Here is a 21,035-nt window from a genome sequence, read left to right on the forward strand (position 1 = left end):
GTAGAGGAACATCTGTCAAATGAACAATGCATCAATAAAACAAAAAGGGTATGGCAAATTTTTACATTATCACTCTGATAAAGGGTGTATCTGGCAATATTCGGTCCCAATTTTTTAGAATAAATGTATTTGCTAGATGGTATCCTACCAAACTCATATATCTATCTCAGATAAAGCAAAGAGAAAACAGAGATGCATTTGAAAACATTCATCACAAGGACTGCTCCCTAGAGTAACCCTCATCCATTTTAGAAAGATGTATGTCAACATTTATGGCTTATGGCATGAAACATTTCAGTTGAAATGATATTATGGCCATCTTGCTATTTTTCCTAATCTTATGTCAAAGACATACTATGAATGTTTATAACTTTGTCATTAGTAATAATAAGGGCTAATAAGAACAAGATTCAGAATAAAAGTTGTAGACCACCCAGAGCAACTCAGCAGTGTAAAAATTGAATAAATAATAATAATAAATAAAAACACCATCAAATATCAGTATCTGTGATGCACTGATGATGTTACCTAGTTTGGGTAATGAAACATCTGCAAGAAAATAACCAAGTTCAGAGAGCATCCAGGACCCCTCACATCAGTATCTGTCTACTCTAGGTCCTTTGGATAAAAATGCCAAATCCAGTCTAAACATCTGGCTGACTGTTCAGTGAACCAAAATAATAAATGTAATAGGCATAAGATTTTCAAAGGGTGGGGATCAGGAATGTCAATGGGGAATTATTCCTCTAAGACCCACGTAGGAAGAAAGACCCATCCAAGGTCTGGTTCAGAATTTGAAATAATCAAGTTGCTCAATATTTTTCATTCAAGGTTGTAAAACCAATCAATTAGTAATTCAAACAGTTTTTTCAGTATTTTGAGTTTCCCTAAGCACTGCCACTTTATTGGACAACAGATAAAAGAAAACAAAGAAAATTTACATCAACATAAGAAGCACAGAGGAGAAAACAGGAGGCCATAATGAACATTGTGTCCCTGAGCCTCTCAGTGTCTTAAATAGACTGGCAGCAGTAGTTGCTTCATTTAAATGTATTTTCCTCCAAGGATTTCAAAATGATGTCAATGGCTGTCTTCTGCTCCCATTTGATCTTCACAATAATCCTGAAAATTCACTTAAGCAGAAAGATAGTAAGTGGAAATGAGCCATAAAAATTGGCAACATACATGGGCCAAGCCTAGGTCTTCTCAATCTTAAAATTGGATCTTCTGGATACCAAGGATGGATGAGTTCAAACTGTGGGCTCATTTCTAGTTACAAATTTGTACTGGTGGCACACACTTGTAATTTTTGACACTCTTTCTAACATATTCCGTTCTTCTCAATATCATTTTATTTCTCTGGCCTTACAGCTTCATTTTCTTTCAATGTGTTTGACACAACTGACAGGAATGAGGAATGAGATTACACTGAGAAGCATCCCAGATGCCACTAACAACTGTCAATGACACACCTGAGTTTTCACAGCCAAACAACTTAAAGTGTTGTACACCAATGAGACTGAAGATGACAAGGAGAAGAGAAAAGCAAAGGAGAAGAACATCAAAAATAAGAATGTAGCAGAGGTGAGAAGAATAAAGGGGCACTGAAGAGTACAAAATAAACAATATTCATGTGTAGTGATCTTTTAACTAATTGGTTTAATTAATAAACAAATATACCAGTTTTGATAATAACCAGCAATAATATATCAAAGGATAACTGGTTTGGCTCTTTTTTATTAGAGGAGAAACCTATAGTTCCTTAAGATGGGACAACCTATCAAAAATCACTTCCAGGTTCAGAGTGTCAGAGAGAAAACTGATAAATCAAACCATCAGAGCAGAATTACATCATTTCAGGAGAAGTGAGTTTACAAAGGCGATCTCCAACTCTCATGTCTCCACTGTCCATTTTCCTTGTTTGTGTGACACTAAGCAAGGGCCGTAGAACTACACTACTCCTTCTGATCAGCCATGATCTTTCAGCACTAGTTTTTTAAAATGGTAGATATTTTTTAAGTATCAGCCTTCCAGCAGAGAGGCATTAACAAGTCATCAGTAACGTAAGCCTTCTGGACAGAGACTGCCACAGTCCTGACATTAGTCTGGACCTTAGTTCAAGACTGAAGTTTTATTGGGGAATCATGGTGTAAAATACTAATTTTTTTATTTTATTTTATTTTAGAATTTAAAATAGCCAGAGCAGATAGTCTCAGCATTTTCAAATGATACTCTGGTGTGGTGAAGCAGAAATTATTTTTAAAATGTTCCATATGTATAATACACAGTGATACTGAGAACATATGTGGTGCAAATTAGCTCTGGTTTGTCTTCTTTCACCGAGACACAGAAATGACCAGATGCAATAGTTAATTGCAGACATATCTTACAACAGAATAAAATAACTAAACAATAATGTTTGAGTAACATGTTGTATATATATATGTGCATTTCTGTGTGCTTACAGGCATGTTATGCATTTAAATACAAATTACATAACTAGACACCTTTCAATGTCTATGAATAGAGGAATATCTAATCATCCAATCCCTCCCCCCACAGAGAGAAGGAAGGCTAAAACATTTAATTCAGTGTTTGGAGTAGATTGTCTTATAAAAATTATTAAGATCTTGACTACTGTAGGTGAGAAATAATAAATATAAAATATATTTTCTTTTGAAATGATACCAGTTACCAGACATTCTCTTTAAAACAGAAGTCCTCAACATTTTTGACATTAGGGACTGGTTTCGTGGAAGACAATTTTTCCATGGGGGGAGGGGGGAAGGAGGAGCACACAACCTAGATCCTGCACATGCGCAGTTTCCCTTGCCCACCACTCGCCTCCAACTGTGCGACCTGGTTTCTAACAGGTTGGGGACTAGAGGTTGGGAACTCCTGTTCTAAAACATGTAACTACATGCTTTATTTTGCAAAAGGAAATATGCATGCACATGGCCAAAAGAAACCATACTGTTGACTTTTCCTCACTGGAAAACTTCAGAGAAAGACTACACAGATTCCTGTTAGCTATTCTTATTATTATGCCTCGGTGGAGTTGTAATTTATAAACAATATAGTAAAAGCAAAAGATCTACATCCCAAAATGTCACAACATAGAATTTGTTACTAGAGTTGGGAGTGGACAGGAAAATAATCAAGAAGAAAACAGAGAATTGGGGGTTCTGTCAAATCTTCCACAGCAGAGTATGATTAAGAAAGCAAGAATTATACAGATTTTAATTTTTGTTTATATAAAATTAGGGATAAAGTACAGAATCTTGTAATCTGCAAGAGGAAATTCTTTGGTCCTTGTTTCTTAATGGGTCCATTAAGGCAGAATGCCTTTGAACATTTTGAAGCCTTTCTTCACTGTTTTTTTTTATATCCAGGACTGAGCTCTGGTGTTTATGAAGTGATCTAGCCATGAACTCTCCTCTCCTATTAATAGAATAGAATAGAATAGAATAGAATAGAATAGAATAGAATAGAATAGAATAGAACCTTGGAGGTCTTCTAGTCCAGCCCCCTGCTCAAGCAGGAGAACCTATATCATATCAGACAAGTGACTGTCCAGTCTTTTCTTAAAAACCTCCAGTGATGGAGCACCCACAATTTCTGAAGGCAAGCTGTTCCACTGGTTAATAGTTGGTTATTTATTTCTAACAAATCTTTCATTACTTCCCAGTCTCCTCACAATCTCTCACAAATGCAAATGCCATCATATGAAATTATTTCTAATTTCAGTTGGGGGAAAATTATTCCAGCTTAAAAAAGGAATACATAGATACACCTGACAAGAGCAACCTTCACATTGCTAAGCTGGTGAGGTAGTCTGAGAAATGGGAACCAGATATAGTATGAAGACATTGAGAAATGAAGTTAGCTTAGATCAGGGGTGGAATGGGGCCACACAAGCAAGTGAAGGCACATGTGTGGGTTCTAGGTAGCATATGAAACCATGCCCCTGACCAATCCATGGAAAAATTGTTTCAGAAAGGATGGGGACCGCTGGCCTAGATGGTTTAGGTGGAAGGGAAATGGAAACCATGATAAGGTTTTGAAATGTAAGCACTGTTGATGAGTTGAAGTGCTGCCATATTTGACATGTCAGAAAACTATACCAGCATGAAATTTGTTGCCCTATTGCCAAGTCCTATCCTGCCAATATTGCCTCTGTTTCAAGTCACTGATTTAGAAATAAAGTATTCCACTGATTCCAAAATATTGTTTCCCCTCCAGACCAAGCTGAAACTCTTTTATAGACGATATAATTTACTGGGAGTTTCTGAAAGTAAATCTGCCACATAGGAAGAAGTTGAAGGTGTCTTGAACATGACATTTCAGATAAGGCTTGTCTGGGGGCTGGGCTATATTTGGCTCACTTTAAATCATTTCTTTTTGGAGGATTTCCTTCTACAAATCTCAGAACCACTCTAAAATGACAGGAACTGGAGGAGATAAAAGAAAATCCAAAGGTGAAATGAAATGTTCTCAAATTCTCTTGGATGATCCATTCCCAAATATGTAAGCTTTGCACATTCCTAACATTCCTAACACCTAAGAAGTGGAGGCACAAAGCCTGATATATTTTATACCTGTTAAAATTGCATAGTGTCAAAATAAGAGGGAAAAACTATTTCTACCTGGGTAAAGCTATCCCTTTCATGGGCTTGGAAGGAAATATATGCTTGGCCCTCAGTCAACAACTAAACAAAAAGATATTCCTTGAGGATCTATTGATTTTTTTTTTAAAGAAAGATCGTAGTGAGGCTGAAAGGAAGGAATCAACAAATTTGATGTTTCTGCAATTCTGACGACAGAAAACACAGACTTTCACTAAAATGTGGGTTTTTTCTTTTAATCAATTGATTTTTATTTGGTCATTGACAAACAGCTAAAACTAGAAAATCACAATTATTTAGAATTTAAAAAGGAATAAGAAAAGCTATTGTTCTAAAATACCTAAGAATGATTAGAAGAAATATTATGGCTTACTGTACAAACTATAGAACAGTATTAGCTATGGTCAAAGAAGTAAAAGCAAATTGATCTGATAATAACAACTTAAGATAAACAAGTTTGAATGACCAGTATGTTTAATAAGGAACAGATTCCTGGTGAGCATATGGGTAGAGGAGACAATACAAACTGATGTGTTTCCGTTGTTTCAATTATTCCTCCATCACATCTGGACACAGTCTCTGTTGAAAGGGGATTTTTTTGGTATCTCCCCGCAATAACAGTTATTTGAAGGCATTGAATCTGGCCTTGGGTAAGCCCCTTCAAAAATCAAAATCCAGGCAGAAGTTTCTGTTTTAATTAGACAAGCTTCACAATGGAACACCACTTTCAGAATGCAACAGGATACTTGAAAAATTGATCTCAAAAACTTAGACTTTACTCTTTCAAGAGAAAGGAGTGACCTGTAGGGGTCCAAATGAACTCCAAAAAGGAGTTGGGCTAGGATCGTAGCTGAAAATAATTTAATCACTGTGTTGTGTCCTGAGCCTGCAAGAGCTGAAAGCAGGTTCAGAATTGTTGCAAATGGTCCTGGGCATTCCAAAAGCTGCCCGGGACCAGACAGGGTGTGCCAGCCTTGTGTGCATGCGCAAGGTGTGAAAATGCTCAATTCCTTTTGGTTCACACTGTCTGGGTTTCTGGCCCTATAAAAGGCCTGCGTGCCTTTTGCTGCTTGCTTGGTTGTAGGAGAAGAGTAATAAAGAGCTTGTTGTTTCCACCATGTGTCTTCGTCAATTGCCAATGAGCTGAAAACACAACACTGGCGATGAAGGTGGGATCCCTGCAAGCAATAAAAAGAATTAAGGACTCACCAAGGAAGTCCTGACGATCCGGAAGACGGTGTCCTGCATTCGCGACTCAGCCTGCCAATACAGTGTCGCTGGAGGTGAGCTCAGGAAAAGGGCTCTTTCCCAAAGATCAGCTTGCAGAGGAGGCAATTAGCGACGGTCATAAAGTTTACAATGTCAAAGATTGGCCGCTTGACTGATTTTGATGTCCCCCACCCAGAGAGATGGAATTCCTACATAGCACGGGTGGAGAACTACTTTAGAGTAAATTAGATAAGAGAAGACGGCCTGAAGGCAGCAACTCTTCTGTGTGCCTGTGGACAAGAAGCTTTTGACATCACGGAAAATCTGGTGGCCCCTGCACTTCTGGAGTCAGTAACATACGCTGACTTGAAGAAGATGTTGAAGGAACACTTTCAGCCAAAGTTATCAGTCATCACTTGGAGGCACGCGTTCAAGCAGAGAGACCAGAGGCTGGGTGAATCTGCTGCAGACTTTATTGCTGCCTTAAGACAAACGGCCAGGCCTTGTGAGTTCAACCATCTGGAAGAAAGGCTGCGCGATTGCTTTGTGTATGGCTTAAGAAGTAGAGACCTCCAACAAAAGATGTTTGCAAAAGAAGAGGTCTCGTTCCAAGACACGTTAAGAGAAGTGGCAACTGAAGAAGCAGCAGGCGGTGCTGTGAAGGCTTTGCGGCTTGCCAGGTACCCTCCAGCCACAGCTACCGTCCATCAAGAGGACGCTTGAGAAGAATCAGAAGCGGATCCTGAAGAGGAGGTGGAAGGCTTCACCAGCCAGCTGAGAGGAAGCCGAAGGGATATCCGGACAAGGCCCCAGCATCTCTTCAGTGCTTCAGGTGCGGAGGACGCCACAAGCGAGCTGACTGCAGGTTTCACTCTGCCATTTGCAGGGCATGTGGCAGGCAAGGCCATATTGCCTCTATCTGTTTAGGTCGCCAGAAGGTCCAACCTCAGGAAGAATTGCTTCAGAAAGGTATCAGGGTCCCCAGCCAAAACAGGGTGGGTTTCTTTGCATTGTGCAGGAGTATTCTGAGGACAGGGACACACAAGCCCCTTATGAAAAAACTTTGCATTGACGTGAAGTTACAAGGGGTTCCCTTATTGATGGAGTTGGACACAGGGTCCGCTCTATCAATTATTTCACTTAATACCTTCAAAAGGATTTGCAGCAGTAGTGGCCTTCGAGTTAAACTCAGGCCTTCAAATCTAATACTCACTGATTTTCAAAATTCTAAGATCTGTGTAAAGGGGGAGGCCACACTCAAGGTACAGCGTGAGGATTTTGAAGGTTTCCTGGATGTAGTGGTAGTTCGGGGTGAACGTACAAGTCTTATTGGACTCGATTGGTTCGAGGCTCTGGGAATCCAAGTAACTGGGCTGCACAACTTGGAAACGTTGGACCTTGCAGAGGTTTGCAAGGAGTTTGCGGATGTGTTTAGTTCAGAGCTATGATCCTACAAGGGGCCTCCCATTGCGTTACGGTTAGACCCAACTATCACACCTATTAGAGTCAAGTCTAGAAGGGTGCCTTTTGCCCTCAGAAGTAAGATAGATGCTGAGCTGGACAAATTGCTCCAGCAGGGCATTTTAGAAGCTGTAGATTCTAGTCCATCGGAAACCCCCATAGTAATGCCTCTAAAGGCTAATGGGGAAGTTCGTATATATGTAGACTATAAGTGCACACTGAATAAAGCGTTGTAACAGCATGCATATCCAGTGCCAGTTCTAAGCCATATTCTGGCCTCCCTCAAAGGGGGGTGCATTTTTGCAAAACTTGACCTGGCACAGGCCTATCAACAGCTACCTGTTGATGAGGCGTCTACACTTAGAGAGAGTTTCATATACTATTTTGATTTTGGATATATTTATCTGAGTTAAATAATTATTTTAAAAGGTGTCTGCCTGCATGCAGATCCGAGCATTTCCACCCTCCTTGCATTTGAATAATGTATCTGTATTCCACTCTCCCTGCATTGCACAATGCACCTGTGCTTAAGCTAAGTGTGTTTCATCTGGGGGGGGGGTGTTGTGTCCTGAGCCTGCAAAAGCTGAAAGCAGGCTCAGAATTGTTGCAAATGGTCCCGGGCATTCCAAAAGCTGCCCGGGACCAGACAGGGCAGCGCCAGCCTTGCGCGCATGCTCAAGGCGCAAAAATGCTCAATTCCTATTGGTTCACACTGTCTGGGTTTCTGGCCCTATAAAAGGCCTGCGTGCCTTTTGCTGCTTGCTTGGTTTTAGGAGAAGAGTAATAAAGAGCTTGTTGTTTTCACCATGTGTCTTCATCAATTGCCAACGAGCCGAAAACACAACACACTGCATGTATATGCTGAATTCCTTTGGGAAAGTAGAAAGATTGTAAAATCAGCAGTTTTTGTGTGTTTAGGGTAACATAATCAGTGTGAAACTTTTGGTTGCAGATATGTAAAGGCTTGACTTGTTCTTTGGGTGATTATTTAGGTACCAAAAATGTGCCTCAGAGCACTTAGCAAAAAGCATTAATTTCTGGTAATTCTTCTCAACAATGCTCAGCAAATATATAAAGTGCCCATTTCAGACCAATCTAGAGATCTGAGAAAATAGTATGATATCATCTACATACAGAAGAACAGTGTCTATTTCACAATTTTGGCAGATGAAAAAATGGACCAGTTTGTCTACAAGAGAGTTAATATAGAGATTAAAAAGAAGGGCAACTAGAAAAACATCATTTATGTCTCCCTTTTTGACAGGAATTTCCTTGGTGCAGTGTCCATGTCCATTACATTGCACCTTCATCTGAGCGTTTTCATAAACCATGAATATAAGGACAAGTAACCTTTTATTAACTAAGAAACAGTTCAATTTCTCCTATAGTTTAGATCTAGAGATGAAATCAAATTCACATCTAAGATCAATAAACACTTCGTAGCATGATGAACGATCTCCAGAGGAGTATTTCTCAACTAAATTAACTAGAGAATTAAACCATGGTCAATATTTAGGGAGATTCTCAATCATCCAGGTTATGGTTGGACTTTCAGCAGTTCTAAGCTTCCTGTTATGTCCTGGGCTGTGATGGACACAGCAGGTGCAGGAAGCTGCAGAGAGTCCCGGGCAGACCACGAGGCTGCCTGGGCCAGACAAACTGTCTCCAGCCTATTGCGCATGCACAAGGTGGGAAAAATACGTTGCATTTATTGGTTGATGCTGCTACCTGCAGAAAGGTATAAAAGGGATCCACGCCATTTTGTGTTGTTCTGTTGAAGACTGAATAAAGAAGCAACTGTTGTTACTCCTGCCTCGTCTCAATGCCTTACCAACACTCAGAACAGAACATTGGCGACGAAGGTAGGATCATGCTGCAAGAAAACAATGAAAGAAAAAGAGGCTGACTCACCACAGAAGGCCCGAAGCACTTGGAAGTGCAGCGTTCCAAACTCGTGTGACTCTGCCTGCCAGTATGAAGATGCTGGAGGAGAGCTCGGCAAGATTCATCCTGGAACCCCTTCACAAGCCAGAGCAGCACGAGATGTTGACGAGGCCGCCAAGAAGTAACGATGTCGAAGACAGGTCATTTGTCCGAATTCGATACAGCTCACCCTGAACATTGGAGCTCATACGTGGCCAGAGTAGAAAACTACTTTCGAGTAAACCAAGTTCGGGAAGACGGGCTCAAAGTCGCAATGTTACTGTGTGTCTGTGGGCAGGAGACATTTGCTATTGCTGAAAATCTGGTTGCCCCAGCACCTCTGGAACCCATTGCTTATACTGAGCTGAAGAAAATGTTAAAGGAACATTTTGAACTGAAACTATCGGTGATTGCCTGGCGTCATGAATTCGAACAGTGGGACCAATGTCCAGGAGAGTCTGCTGCGGACTTTATTGCTATGCTGCGACAAGCAGCTAGGCCCTGTGAGTTCAAAGACCTGGAAGAAAGACTTCAAGATCGTCTAGTTTTCGGTTTGAGGAGCCGTGAGCTGCACAAAAGATTTTTGCAAAGGAACACATTTCCTTCCAGATACACTAAGGGAAATTACGGCCGACAAAGCAGCGGGAGGAGTAGTCAAGGCCTTGCGGCTTTCCAAGCACCCTACGAGTTCAGGCTCCATTCATCAAGAGGTTGCTCAAGAGGTAGCTGAGCCGGATTCCAAAAATGAGGTCGACCGTCTACAGCAGCCAGCGGAGAGAAGGCCCACGAGCGAGCTGACAAGCGAGCTTACAAGGTAGTTCAATTCCCTTGGTGTTTCGGATGTGGAGGACACCATAAGCACTCCGATTGCCAATTCAGCTCTGCTATTTGCTGGGTGTGTGGCCGGCAAGGCCACACAGCCGCCATCTGTTTGGGTCGCAAGGAAGACCGTCCATCGGAAGACTTGCCTCAGAAAGGTATCAGGGTCCCCAGCCAGAATAGGGTGGGTGTCTGTGCATCCCATAAAAGTGTTTTGAGAACCGGGGCCCATCGACCATTGAAGAAAAAGCTGCGCATTGATGTCAAATTGCAGGGGGTCCCCTTATCGATGGAGCTGGACACGGGTTCAGCTCTGTCAATCATATCCCAGGACACTCTCTAGCAAATCTGCTGTAGAAGTGGTCAGCAAGTTAAACTCAGGCCGTCAAATCTGATCTTAACAGATTTTCAGAATTCCTGAGTCAGGGTGAAAGGGGAGGCCACGCTCAGAGTGCAGCATAGGCAATTCGAAGGGTTCCTGGACATTGTTGTGGTTGAGGGTGACCACACGAGTCTAATTGGACTCGATTGGTTCGAGGCACTTGGGATTCAAGTGACTGGGCTACACAGCTTGCAGGTCTTGCTGAAGTTTGCAAGGAGTTTGCTGATGTGTTTAGCCCAGAACTAGGGTCGTACAAGGGGCCTCTAATTGCATTGTGGTTGGACCCATCCTTTGCCCCGATTAGAATTAAGCCTCGTCGGGTGCCCTTTGCGCTGAAGCAAAAGAGTAATGCTGAGCTGGACAAACTGCTCCAGCAAGGTATTTTGGAGCCTGTGGATAGCAGTCCATGGGAAACACCCATAGTCATGCCACTTAAGGCCAACGGGGAAGTCCGCATTTATGCTGACTATAAATGCACGTTAAACAAAGCATTATAGCAGCACTCTTATCCGGTGCCTGTGGTGAGCCACATTTTGGCCTCGCTTAAAGGAGGCCGAGTTTTCGCCAAACTTGATTTGGCTCAGGCCTATCAACAGCTACCGGTTGATGAGGCAACAGCAGAGGCTCAGATGATCGTAATGCACCGGGGAGCTTTCAAAGTCAGAAGATTGCATTTTGGGGTTAATGTAGCCCCTGGAATTTTCCAAAGCATTATGGAGCGAACGCTCCATAACATTCCGGGAGTTTGCCCATATTTCGATGATGTCCTCATCACAGGGGAATCACCCAAAAACTTGGCTGAGAGGCTTTGGTCTGTTTTGCTGCGTTTCCGCGAAGCGGGGCTGAAGCTTAAGCAAGACAAATGCAAAATTGGAGTCATTTCCACTAAATTCCTGGGGTTTCGTATAGATGCAGAAGGCATCCATCCTGCTGAACCTAAGCTCAAAGCGATTCAGCAGGCCCCAAGCCCCAAGTTGAAGAGCGAGCTTCAAGCCTTCCTTGGGCTTCTAAATTTCTATCATTCCTTCCTCTCTCACAAGGCTGCAGTGGCAGAGCTGTTACACCGGCTCTTGGACAAACAGGCTCCATGGAAGTGGACACAAGTCCATGAAAGGAGTTTTGCAGAGGTCAAGGCATTGTTGTCTTCAAATGCTGTTCTTGCTCATTTCAATGAGCAGCTGCCAGTGTGTATAGCCTGCAATGCATCCCCTTATGGGATCGGGGCTGTCTTAAGTCACCTCAAGGCTGATGGGACACAAGTCCCTGTAGCCTACTATTCTAGGACTCTGTCATCTGCTGAGCATAATTACACACAGATAGACAGAGAAGCCTTGGCCATAGTGGCTGGCATAAAAAAGTTCCATGACTTTTTGTATGGTCACCACTTCATGGTCTTTACAGACCATAAGCCACTGCTGGGGTTGTTTACAACAAACAAGCAAGCCACACACATAATTTCTCCTAAAATGTTGAGATGGTCAATTTTCCTTTCTGCATATGACTACTCACTGGTTCACAAACCAGGCAAAGAAATTGGCCATGCAGATGGTCTCAGCAGGTTGCCTCTACAGCTTGTAGAATCAGATCCTGCTCCAGCTAACCACATATTAGCTATTCAGGAGTTGCCTGAGTCACCCCTCAATGCAAGGGATGTGGCTGCAGAAACAGCCAATGATCACACCCTAACATGTGTGTTGACATGGGTGCTGTCAGGATGGCCTGACATGTGTCCTGGCACCAATTTCCAGAGTTTCTGGAAAAGGAAGCATGAGTTATCCACCTTTAAGGGTTGTGTCCTGTGGGATAGCAGGGTAGTAATCCCAACCTCATTGAGGATTAGAGTCTTGAGGGACATCCGGGCATAGTCCAGATGAAGGCTCTTGCGTGCAGCTATCTCTGGTGGCCTGGGCTTGATAAGGGGATTGAGGCCCAGGTCCAGGGGTGCCACATCTGCCAACAGTCCAGGCCTGAAATGCCACAGGCTCCTATACACAGGTGGGAGGACACACATGCTCCTTGGTCAAGGGTTCATATCAACTACGCTGGCCCCTTTCAGGGGCAATTCTTCCTCATTGTTGTGGACAGTCACTCTAAATGGCTAGAGGTCGTTCCAGTATCCACTACGACGACTGCCAGGACCATCCAGGTGTTGAGGGGGATCTTTGCCTCCCATGGGCTCCCAGATGTTCTTGTCTTCGACAACGGCCCTCAATTCACTTCTTCTGAGTTTCAGGCTTTCCTACAGGCCAACTTGATCCACCATGCTACTTCGGCACCCTTTTATCCAGCTTCCAGTGGCCAAGCTGAGCGCATGGTGTGCACAATCAAAGACATCTTGAAGCAGCTCACTCACGGGAGCTGGCATCACAGGTTAGCTGACTTTCTTCTTTGTTAACGCACCACACCTTGCACAGCTACTGGGAAAAGCCCAGTGGAACTCCGCTGGGATTGCTGCCTCATTATCAAACTGGACAGATTGCACCCAAACCAGGTGGCTTCACAGGTGTCACAGCCGTGGGCACCTAGAAGACGACAGGTGGGCGATCCAGTTTGGACAAGGAAATATGGACCTGGACATCTCTGGGTGACAGCAGTGGTCTGCAAAGTCACTGGGCCGCTGTCATACAAAGTGGCCCTGGAAGATGGTTGTGTGTTGCGTCGGCACATTGACCAGCTGTGCCCTTCCGCTCCTGACTCTGCTCTCGTGGGGGAGGAGGACCGCGATCACAATCGTGGATCTTAGTCTTCCTGCAGAAGCAGGGATCTGCACTCTGCACATAGGGGTTTTGCCAATGAGGTGGCTCCTGACTCTGGCACTGGGTCCATGGGACATTGCACGCAACTGGCTGTTCAGGCCACTCCGTTTGCTGGCCTTGTGCCTATGGAACAGTGCTCCAAAGAGGGGTCTGTCATGGATCTGGGGAATTCCACTCCATCAAGGAACTCTGGTCTGGGTTTATAGGACCTGGCCAGTCAGCATGATTTGGGTTCACCTGTACCTAGTGGGCATCAAAGTCCCGGTCTGCCGAGCCTGGCAGGCGAGCTTGTAGACCAGGCACTTGCAACTGCTCCAAGAAGATCAGAGCAGACCAGAGGCCCACCAAAGTATTTGCAGGACTATGTGAAGTTCCTGTTAGTAGGTGGGCAGGCTTAAGTGTTCCTTATAAATAAGAACACGCTCAAAAGAATTGAAAAGGTGTTAGATTTGTAGTAAAATAGCAAGATCTATGTACTTTGAAATAAGAGGGGAGGAGTGTTATGTCCGGGGCCTGTGATTGACAGAGCACGTGCAGGAAGCTGTAGAAAATCCCGGGCAGACCACAAAGCTGCCTGGGCCAGACAGGCTGTCTCCAGCCTATTGCGTATGCGCAAGGCGGGAAAAATACGTTGCATTTATTGGTTGATGCTGCTCCCTGCAGAAGGGTATAAAAGGGATCCATGCCATTTTGTGTTGTTTTGTTGAAGATTGAATAAAGAAGCAACTGTTGTTACTCCTGCCTTGTCTCAATGCCTTACCAATGCTCAGAACAGAACAGTTCCACACCCATTTGCACTATTCAGGTGACCCTGAGGGCACAGATGGCTTCAATGACTCTCAGAAAGAATGCTAATGACCAGATGACTGCAAGGAATATAAATCCTTCCATTCTCCACCATTCAGTCAGAAATGAAGAAGCTTCTTAGATGAGAAGCGAAACATCTTCAGGGAAAAATAAAGTCCAGTTGCCTTTTGAAAAAGCACCTTTGATACAGTGTGGTCAATAATTAAGTAGCTCCTTCCTTCCTTCCTTCCTTCCTTCCTTCCTTCCTTCCTTCCTTCCTTCCTTCCTTCCTTCCTTCCTTCCTTCCTTCTCAAACTGGAACCCAAATTATCAAAGTTGTAAATTCTTCCCCCTTTTTAACAACATTGAAATTTTAGCAAAAAGGAAAAGCACAGCAATATATAAATCATTGCATCATTGCATATATTATATTTTCTTGTACTTTGAAACTTCTCCCATTGAACTAAAAATGAACAAAAACACAGCCTTCTTTATTCCATATATTTCAGTAGACCAGACACACAAAAAAGCTTCCGGGTTTACTGTGTGAAAACAATATGGCTGCATTATATCCAAATGACTTAAAATGAAACATCTGCCTATTCTTTCATTCATTTAGGATTTTAAATTTTGTTGCAATTATGTTCAAACAGAATCATTAGATAAAACAACCCAGAGCTACGTGAACAGATTGTCTAAGCAGTCTAATAATCCCAGACTGTCAGAACATGTGTGAGGTGCCATATGCACAAATTCAAAATATTCAGAAAGAATCTGAACAAATTATAAATATTTTAGGCATTCATCTATGTCCCTTTTGATAAAAAATACACTCTAGAAGCAAGGAACACCAAGGTTCAGGTGAGGCTCAAACAAAATCAGTGTTTGGGAATCTTGTGAGTGGACTTCCAGTTCTTTAACTTTTTTTTAAGCAGTTACTTTGAAAGCTCTAGTTCAGAAACAGGGCACAGAAGAAATCAATTTCTTAATTTAAATTATCCTAAGGGTGGTGGTGGTGGGGAGAGTATATTCTAAGGAGGAATATTTCTAGCATTCTTCAAAATCATGAGTGAAAGCAAGCAACATTCTGAGCAACAGGATACTGTAATTTTGGTGTCTGTTGCTCCAATTTGAGAGCTGCATGTTTTTATCCATTGTGGCAACAGTTCCAATGTACAAGTAAAATGTTTTGTTTTGTTGTTCTTTTTTTTAGGAAAAGAAATAAAAACTTGCTCTCGGTTTTCTCCTCAAGGGAAATAGATGAGTTCAACTCTTTTTTTAAGAAAAGTATGACATGGGCAGAATCACATCTTCCATCTTTTCTTCTATTTGCACATGGAAAAAAGGAAAGAATCATGCAAAGCAACCTCCAAATGGGCTGAAATGACCCAAGGTGAGCTAATTTGTCTTCTAAGAGTGGTAAAGTCCAGTTGGACCAAGTACCTTTAGATCAGGCCTCAGGGTCAGGCTTTGAGAAAGACAGAGTATATCAAGCTCAGCCCATGAGAAGTGGACAAGCTAAAGAAAGAGAAAGGGCTACTCACCATAATCTAATCTCTGTTACTCATTGCAAAGCCTAACTAATCCATCCTTGTTGAACAATGCCTGCAAAAAAAGCTAATGTATTGTGAGACAGGTGCAAATTGGTCACTCGTCACTCTATGGATGTCCTCCACTTTTCCAAGCTCTCCAGTCAAACTTAGAACATGGTGACCATGCCTTTTGAAGCCTCCAACCTTCCCACATATACACATTCATGGGGTGCTATAAGATTTTCTCCTACTTTCCTGAGAAGATTTTGGTTACAAATCCCAGTGCCTTAGGAATATTTACAAACATAATGGAAAGCAACTGTGATTCAATAAACTTGTCAGATCCAGACAGGAAGACCTTGACTTTCTAATGACCAAGGTACAAGACAACTAGACTATTTTTTTTTTAAAAAAAATGCATATTCAGCCATTTAATATGCTGATAGTATTAGTATTAATACTATAGTATTAAAATAACATAATGAAATTATTTACCTTGTAATTACATTACTACTCTCAGTTCCGTATTCTATATTGAAAGCAATCCATTTCTGGTTATGTCGGATATGAATTAGTCATTCGTCTAATGATTCTATTAAGTCAATTAGATTTTTCTGCAACCAGCTCAGCCATTTCAGAGCTAAAGTATGCAATATCACTAAAACCTGGTATTTGAATAACTCTGCTAAAATTCCTCAAGTTAAATAACAAAAACAATACACATGAAGAAGGGAGGGCATAAGTGCCAGATGCATCAGCTAGTAGATTTCAAGTTTTTAATGTTATTTATTAACAGAATATCTAGCCCTCCCCAAGTTGCCTTGGCTTTAGGCTTGGGGTTGAAATGAGGTTTTATAATCTCCGGAGTCTTTTCAGTGGCAAATTAAATGACAGCAAACTCTTTTCCCGTATGTGGAAATCAATAATTGGGAAAGTTTTTCTACATCTCCCTGATGGCCATTTAACAGCTAGAACAAAACACACATAACCGACAGATTTATACAATCTCAAGAGAAAAACCAGAGTATCGTTGCACTACAGCACCACCATGACCTTTCTAATCAAAATCAGCCCCTCATCACTGACAACCTAGAGGCATTTGAAGAGGCTGGAAAATATATCTCAAAGGCAGGATTCTGGAAAGGCCATCTTTGCCGATCTAACAGAAGTGACCTAATTTTCTGAAACCAGCTTACATTGTGTCGGACATTTTCCTTGCCAAGAAAGCAGCAGACATCCTCAGCACTTAACGGGCTTTTTCCTCTCAGGCATGTTTTTCCTAGCTGCCAGACATGCAGGAAACAAGCGATTCTTCAAAGTGCTTTCCCAATTTTCCTTCCATCGCACTGCATAGCTCACTCAAGAGCCTCATCATAAAGCATACCGAGAAACTGGTAAGGCCTCCAGCAGCTTCTGCTCATTATCGCTACAGATTAATGTGACACTAATTGGTCCTGAGCCTGATCCTTTTATTGAGTCTTTTGCAGGTATGGAGCTACAGAATAAAAGCCACTGGGCTATTAACTGACTGCGGACAAGCACCAGCTATTTTCTTCCTTTCTTAATGCCATTGCATGCCTATTGCTTTCCAATCCACTTTTTCTTCAAAGGTCAGAATAGTAAAGTGGCAGATTTATTAGTTGCCACTTTCAAGGGGATTTTTTTTTCCCTTTTAAAGTGTTCATTATGAAGGAAATAAAGAAATAGTTGTTAATGTAAGGAGTCCTAAATGTCAGATTGTTCTTGCTCAAGTGAAATATTTCACTGTCAAGCTACTTCTTATGAATTCCCAGCATGGATGCTATATAACTAGCATGATATCAATTTACATAATTTCTCCTCTCAGAGAGGTTCCAAATACTAATAATATGCACACAAGATTGACTATCTAAATTTTAAGTTCCTTGTGCGGCTGTCTCTATGAAGTGACTTATCAAAAGACGTCCTGTGTTAATTGTTGTGTCCTGAGCCTGCAAAGGCAGGCTCGGGACATTGCAATGGTCCCGGGCAGTTGCAAGCTGCCCGGGACCAGACTGGCTGGCGCCGGCTTCGCGCGCATGCGCAAGGCACGGAGCGCGCCAAATGTTGCCATTTGGTCCAGGGAAGCGTTCTTAAGAGAGGCAGAGAGGCCTGCGTGCCTCAGAGCTGAAACGGAGCTGAAGGAACAACAATAAAGGCTTCTTGACACTACTAGATGCTCTGTGATTTATTGCCATTAAGCTGAGGACTCAACAACTGGCGACGAAGGTGGGATGCCTTACAAGCAATTAAAAGAATTATAAGCTTACCCAGGAGTCCAGAGAACAGCTAGGAAGACGGCGTTAAATTCAGCACCTGCCTGCCAATACAGCGTCATTGGAGGTAAGCTGGCTGATCGACCCTTTCCTTACAAAAGAGAAAATGGCAAAGATAGGAAGGCTCTCTGAATTTGATGTCATGCACCCAGAAAGATGGGAGTCTTATGTGGCCAGAGTAGAAAACTATTTGAAAGTAAACCAAGTAAGAGAAGATGGCTTAAAGGCCGCTACTTTGCTCTGTGTTTGTGGTCAAGATGCATTTGAAATTGCTGAAAACTTAGCAGCCCCTGCGCCTCTTGAATCTGTTACCTACACAGATTTAAAAAAATTACTAAAAGAACATTTTCAGCCCAAGTTGTCTGTTATTGCATGGAGACATACCTTTGAATAGAGGGATCAACGGGCTGGTGAATCAGCTAAAGAATACATTGCAGCTTTGAGAAGAGCAGCTAAGCCTTGTGAGTTTAAAGACTTAGAAGAAAGGCTGAGAGACAGATTTGTATGTGGGCTTAGAAACAGAGACTTGCGGCAGAGACTTTTTGCTAAGGAAGACATATCGTTCCAAGATGCCTTGAGAGAGGTTACTGCAGAAGAGGCAGCAGGTGGGCAATCAAGAATATGAGGCCTATCAGAAATACTCCAGAAGCTGTTTCCGTGCACCATGAGGGAGTCCAGGAGAGTTCGGAAGAGGATCCTGAAGAAGAGGTAGATCATCTCTACCCAGCCAAAGAAAGGAAGCAGAAGGAAGGCAAAGAAAAGTCTTCAGCTGTACCCAAGTGCTTCGGATGTGGAGGTCACCACAAGAGGACCGACTGCAGGTTCCGTTCTGCAATTTGTAGAGCATGTGGAAAGCAAGGCCACATAGCAACTGTGTGTCTGGGCCATCAGAAGGTACAACCCCGAGAAGAATTGCGCCTGAAAGGTACCAGGGTCCCCAGCCAAAACAGAGTGGGTTTCTGTGCTTCACGAAGACGCATTTATAGGACAGGCACACACAAGCCACTCAAAAAGAAACAGTCACTTAAAGTGAAGTTGCAAGGAGTTCCATTGGTCATGGAACTAGACACTGGGTTTGCACTTTCAATTATTTCCATTCACACATTCAGAAAGATTTGCTCTAGCAGTGGGTTCCAGGCCAAGCTTAGGCCATCCAATATAGTTCTAACCGACTTTCAAAACGCCAAAGTGTGTGTTAAGGGGGAGGCCACCCTTAACGTACAATATAAGGATTTTGAAGGTCCATTAGATGTATTGATAGTTGGGGGTGAGTGCACAAGTCTCATAGGACTTGATTGGTTTGAGGCCTTGGGAATACAAGTTACAGGGCTCAATAGCTTGCAAACAGTAGGTCTACAAGAAGTCTGCAAAGAATTTGCAGATGTCTTCAGCCCACAGCTGGGTACATGCAAAGGGCCCCCAGTCTCCTTAAAATTGGACCCCACTGTCACTCCTATCAGAGTAAAGGCAAAGAGAGTATCTTTTGCTTTAAAAGGAAAAATTGATGCTGAATTGGACAAATTGATTCAGCAAGGAGTCTTAGAACCTGTTGACTCCAGTCCTTGGGAAACTCCCATAGTCACGCCTCTTAAGGCTAATGGGGACATTTGCATCTTTGCAGATTACAAGTGCACCCTAAATAAGGCATTGCAACAACATGCCTATCCTGTACCTGTAGTCAGCCATATTCTGGCTTCCCTTAAGGGGGGGGGCATGTTTTTGCAAAGCTAGATTTGGCACAGGCTTATCAACAGTTACCTGTTGATGAAGCTGCTGCTGTAGCACAAACCATTGTAATACACAGGGGGGCATTCAAAGTCAAAAGACTACAATTTGGAGTAAATGTGGCTCCTGGAATTTTCCAAAGTGTAATGGAAAATACTTTGAGGGGTATACCAGGGGTTTGCCCCTACTTTGATGATGTCTTAATTGCTGGAGATTCCACTCAAAGCTGAGAGATTGAGGGCTGTCCTGCTGCGGTTCCGGAAAACGGGCCTCAAGCTTTAAAAAGACAAATGTAAAATTGGGGTGCCTTCTACAGATTTTCTGGGATTCAAAATAGATGCCAATGGGATTCATCCTGCTGAGTCCAAATTAAAAGCTATCATGCAAGCTCCTAGGCCTAAGTCCAAAGCTGAACTACAAGCTTTTCTGGGCCTCTTGAATTTCTATAATGCATTCATTCCTAACAAGGCTAATGTAACTGAACCACTTCATAGGCTTCTGGACAAACAGGCAGTGTGGCAGTGGTCACAAGCAGATGAAGCAAGCTTCAGTGAGGTTAAGGCTTTACTCACATCCAATAATGTGCTTGCACATTTTAATGAAACTCTCCCTGTGTGCATCTCTTGTGATGCCTCCCCTTATGGGGTGGGAGCAGTACTTAGCCATCTATAACCTGAAGGAACTCAGGTTCCTGTTGCATATTACTCCAGAACCTTGTCTTCTGCTGAGCGAAACTATGCCCAGAAAGACAGGGAGGCCTTAGCTGTTGTTGCTGGAATTAAAAAATTCCATGATTTTTTATATGGCAGGCATTTCACGGTCTACACTGACCATAAGCCTTTGTTGGGGTTGTTTACCACAAACAAACAACCCCCTCATATCATCTCCCCTAGGATGCTGAGATGGTCCATCTTCCTGTCAGCCTATGACTTTTCCTTAGTTCACAAACCTGGCAAAGAAATGGGCCATGCTGATGGCCTCAGTAGATTACCCTTACAGGTAGTGGACGCTGATCCTACCCCTGCCATCAACCATCCTTTCCATTCAGGCGTTGCCTGAGTCACCTTTAAATGCCAGGGATGTGGCTGCTGAATCAGCCACAGATCTCACACTCTCTTGTGTCTTATCCTGGGTTTTGTCTGGATGGCCAGAGAGTTGTCCAGGTACTGAGTTTCAGAGTTTCTGGCTTAAGAGACATGAGTTATCCACTTTTCAGGGTTGCCTGCTGTGGGGCAGCAGAATTGTTATTCCTACCTCAATGTGGTCTAGAGTCTTAGGTTCCCTTCATGAGGGCCATCCTGGCATTGTAAGAATGAAGGCGCTTGCACGCAGCCATTTGTGGTGGCCTGGGTTAGACAAGAAAATTGAGGCTAAGGTGCACGCATGCCACCTTTGTCAGCACTCACGCCCAGAAATGCCCCAGGCTCCTGTACATAGATGGGAGGACACACAGTCACCTTGGTCCAGGGTGCACATTGATTATGCTGGGCCCTTTCAGGGTAATTCTTCTTGGTCCTGGTTGA

General features: G+C 42.9%; 1 protein-coding gene and 1 long non-coding RNA gene across 3 annotated transcripts in view; one reads left to right on the forward strand and one right to left on the reverse strand.

The window, feature by feature from the left end:
* The window catches only part of LOC120318139, a 40,715-nt gene extending 39,142 nt beyond the window's left edge, over positions 1-1,573 (forward strand). Inside the window, exon 4 of the long non-coding RNA XR_005559422.1 lies at positions 1,372-1,573. This is a non-coding gene — a long non-coding RNA (uncharacterized LOC120318139). The remainder of the gene's footprint in view (positions 1-1,371) is intronic.
* Positions 1-21,035, reverse strand: part of LOC120318138 (myosin-IIIb-like) — a 64,562-nt gene that overhangs the window by 25,249 nt on the left and 18,278 nt on the right. Inside the window, exon 1 of one of the 2 annotated variants that reach the window (XM_039365459.1) lies at positions 16,690-16,913. The exons of the other annotated variant lie outside the window; for it this stretch is intronic. Coding sequence (XP_039221393.1) covers positions 16,690-16,730 — 41 coding nt within the window. The 5' untranslated portion in view covers positions 16,731-16,913. Of the gene's footprint in view, positions 1-16,689; positions 16,914-21,035 lie in introns of those variants that run through there. 2 annotated transcript variants of the gene reach the window in all.

The sequence above is a fragment of the Crotalus tigris genome, unplaced genomic scaffold (genome assembly GCF_016545835.1).
Source record: "Crotalus tigris isolate CLP2741 ecotype Arizona unplaced genomic scaffold, ASM1654583v1 scf7180000020074.1721668, whole genome shotgun sequence".
Lineage (NCBI taxonomy): Eukaryota > Metazoa > Chordata > Lepidosauria > Squamata > Viperidae > Crotalus > Crotalus tigris.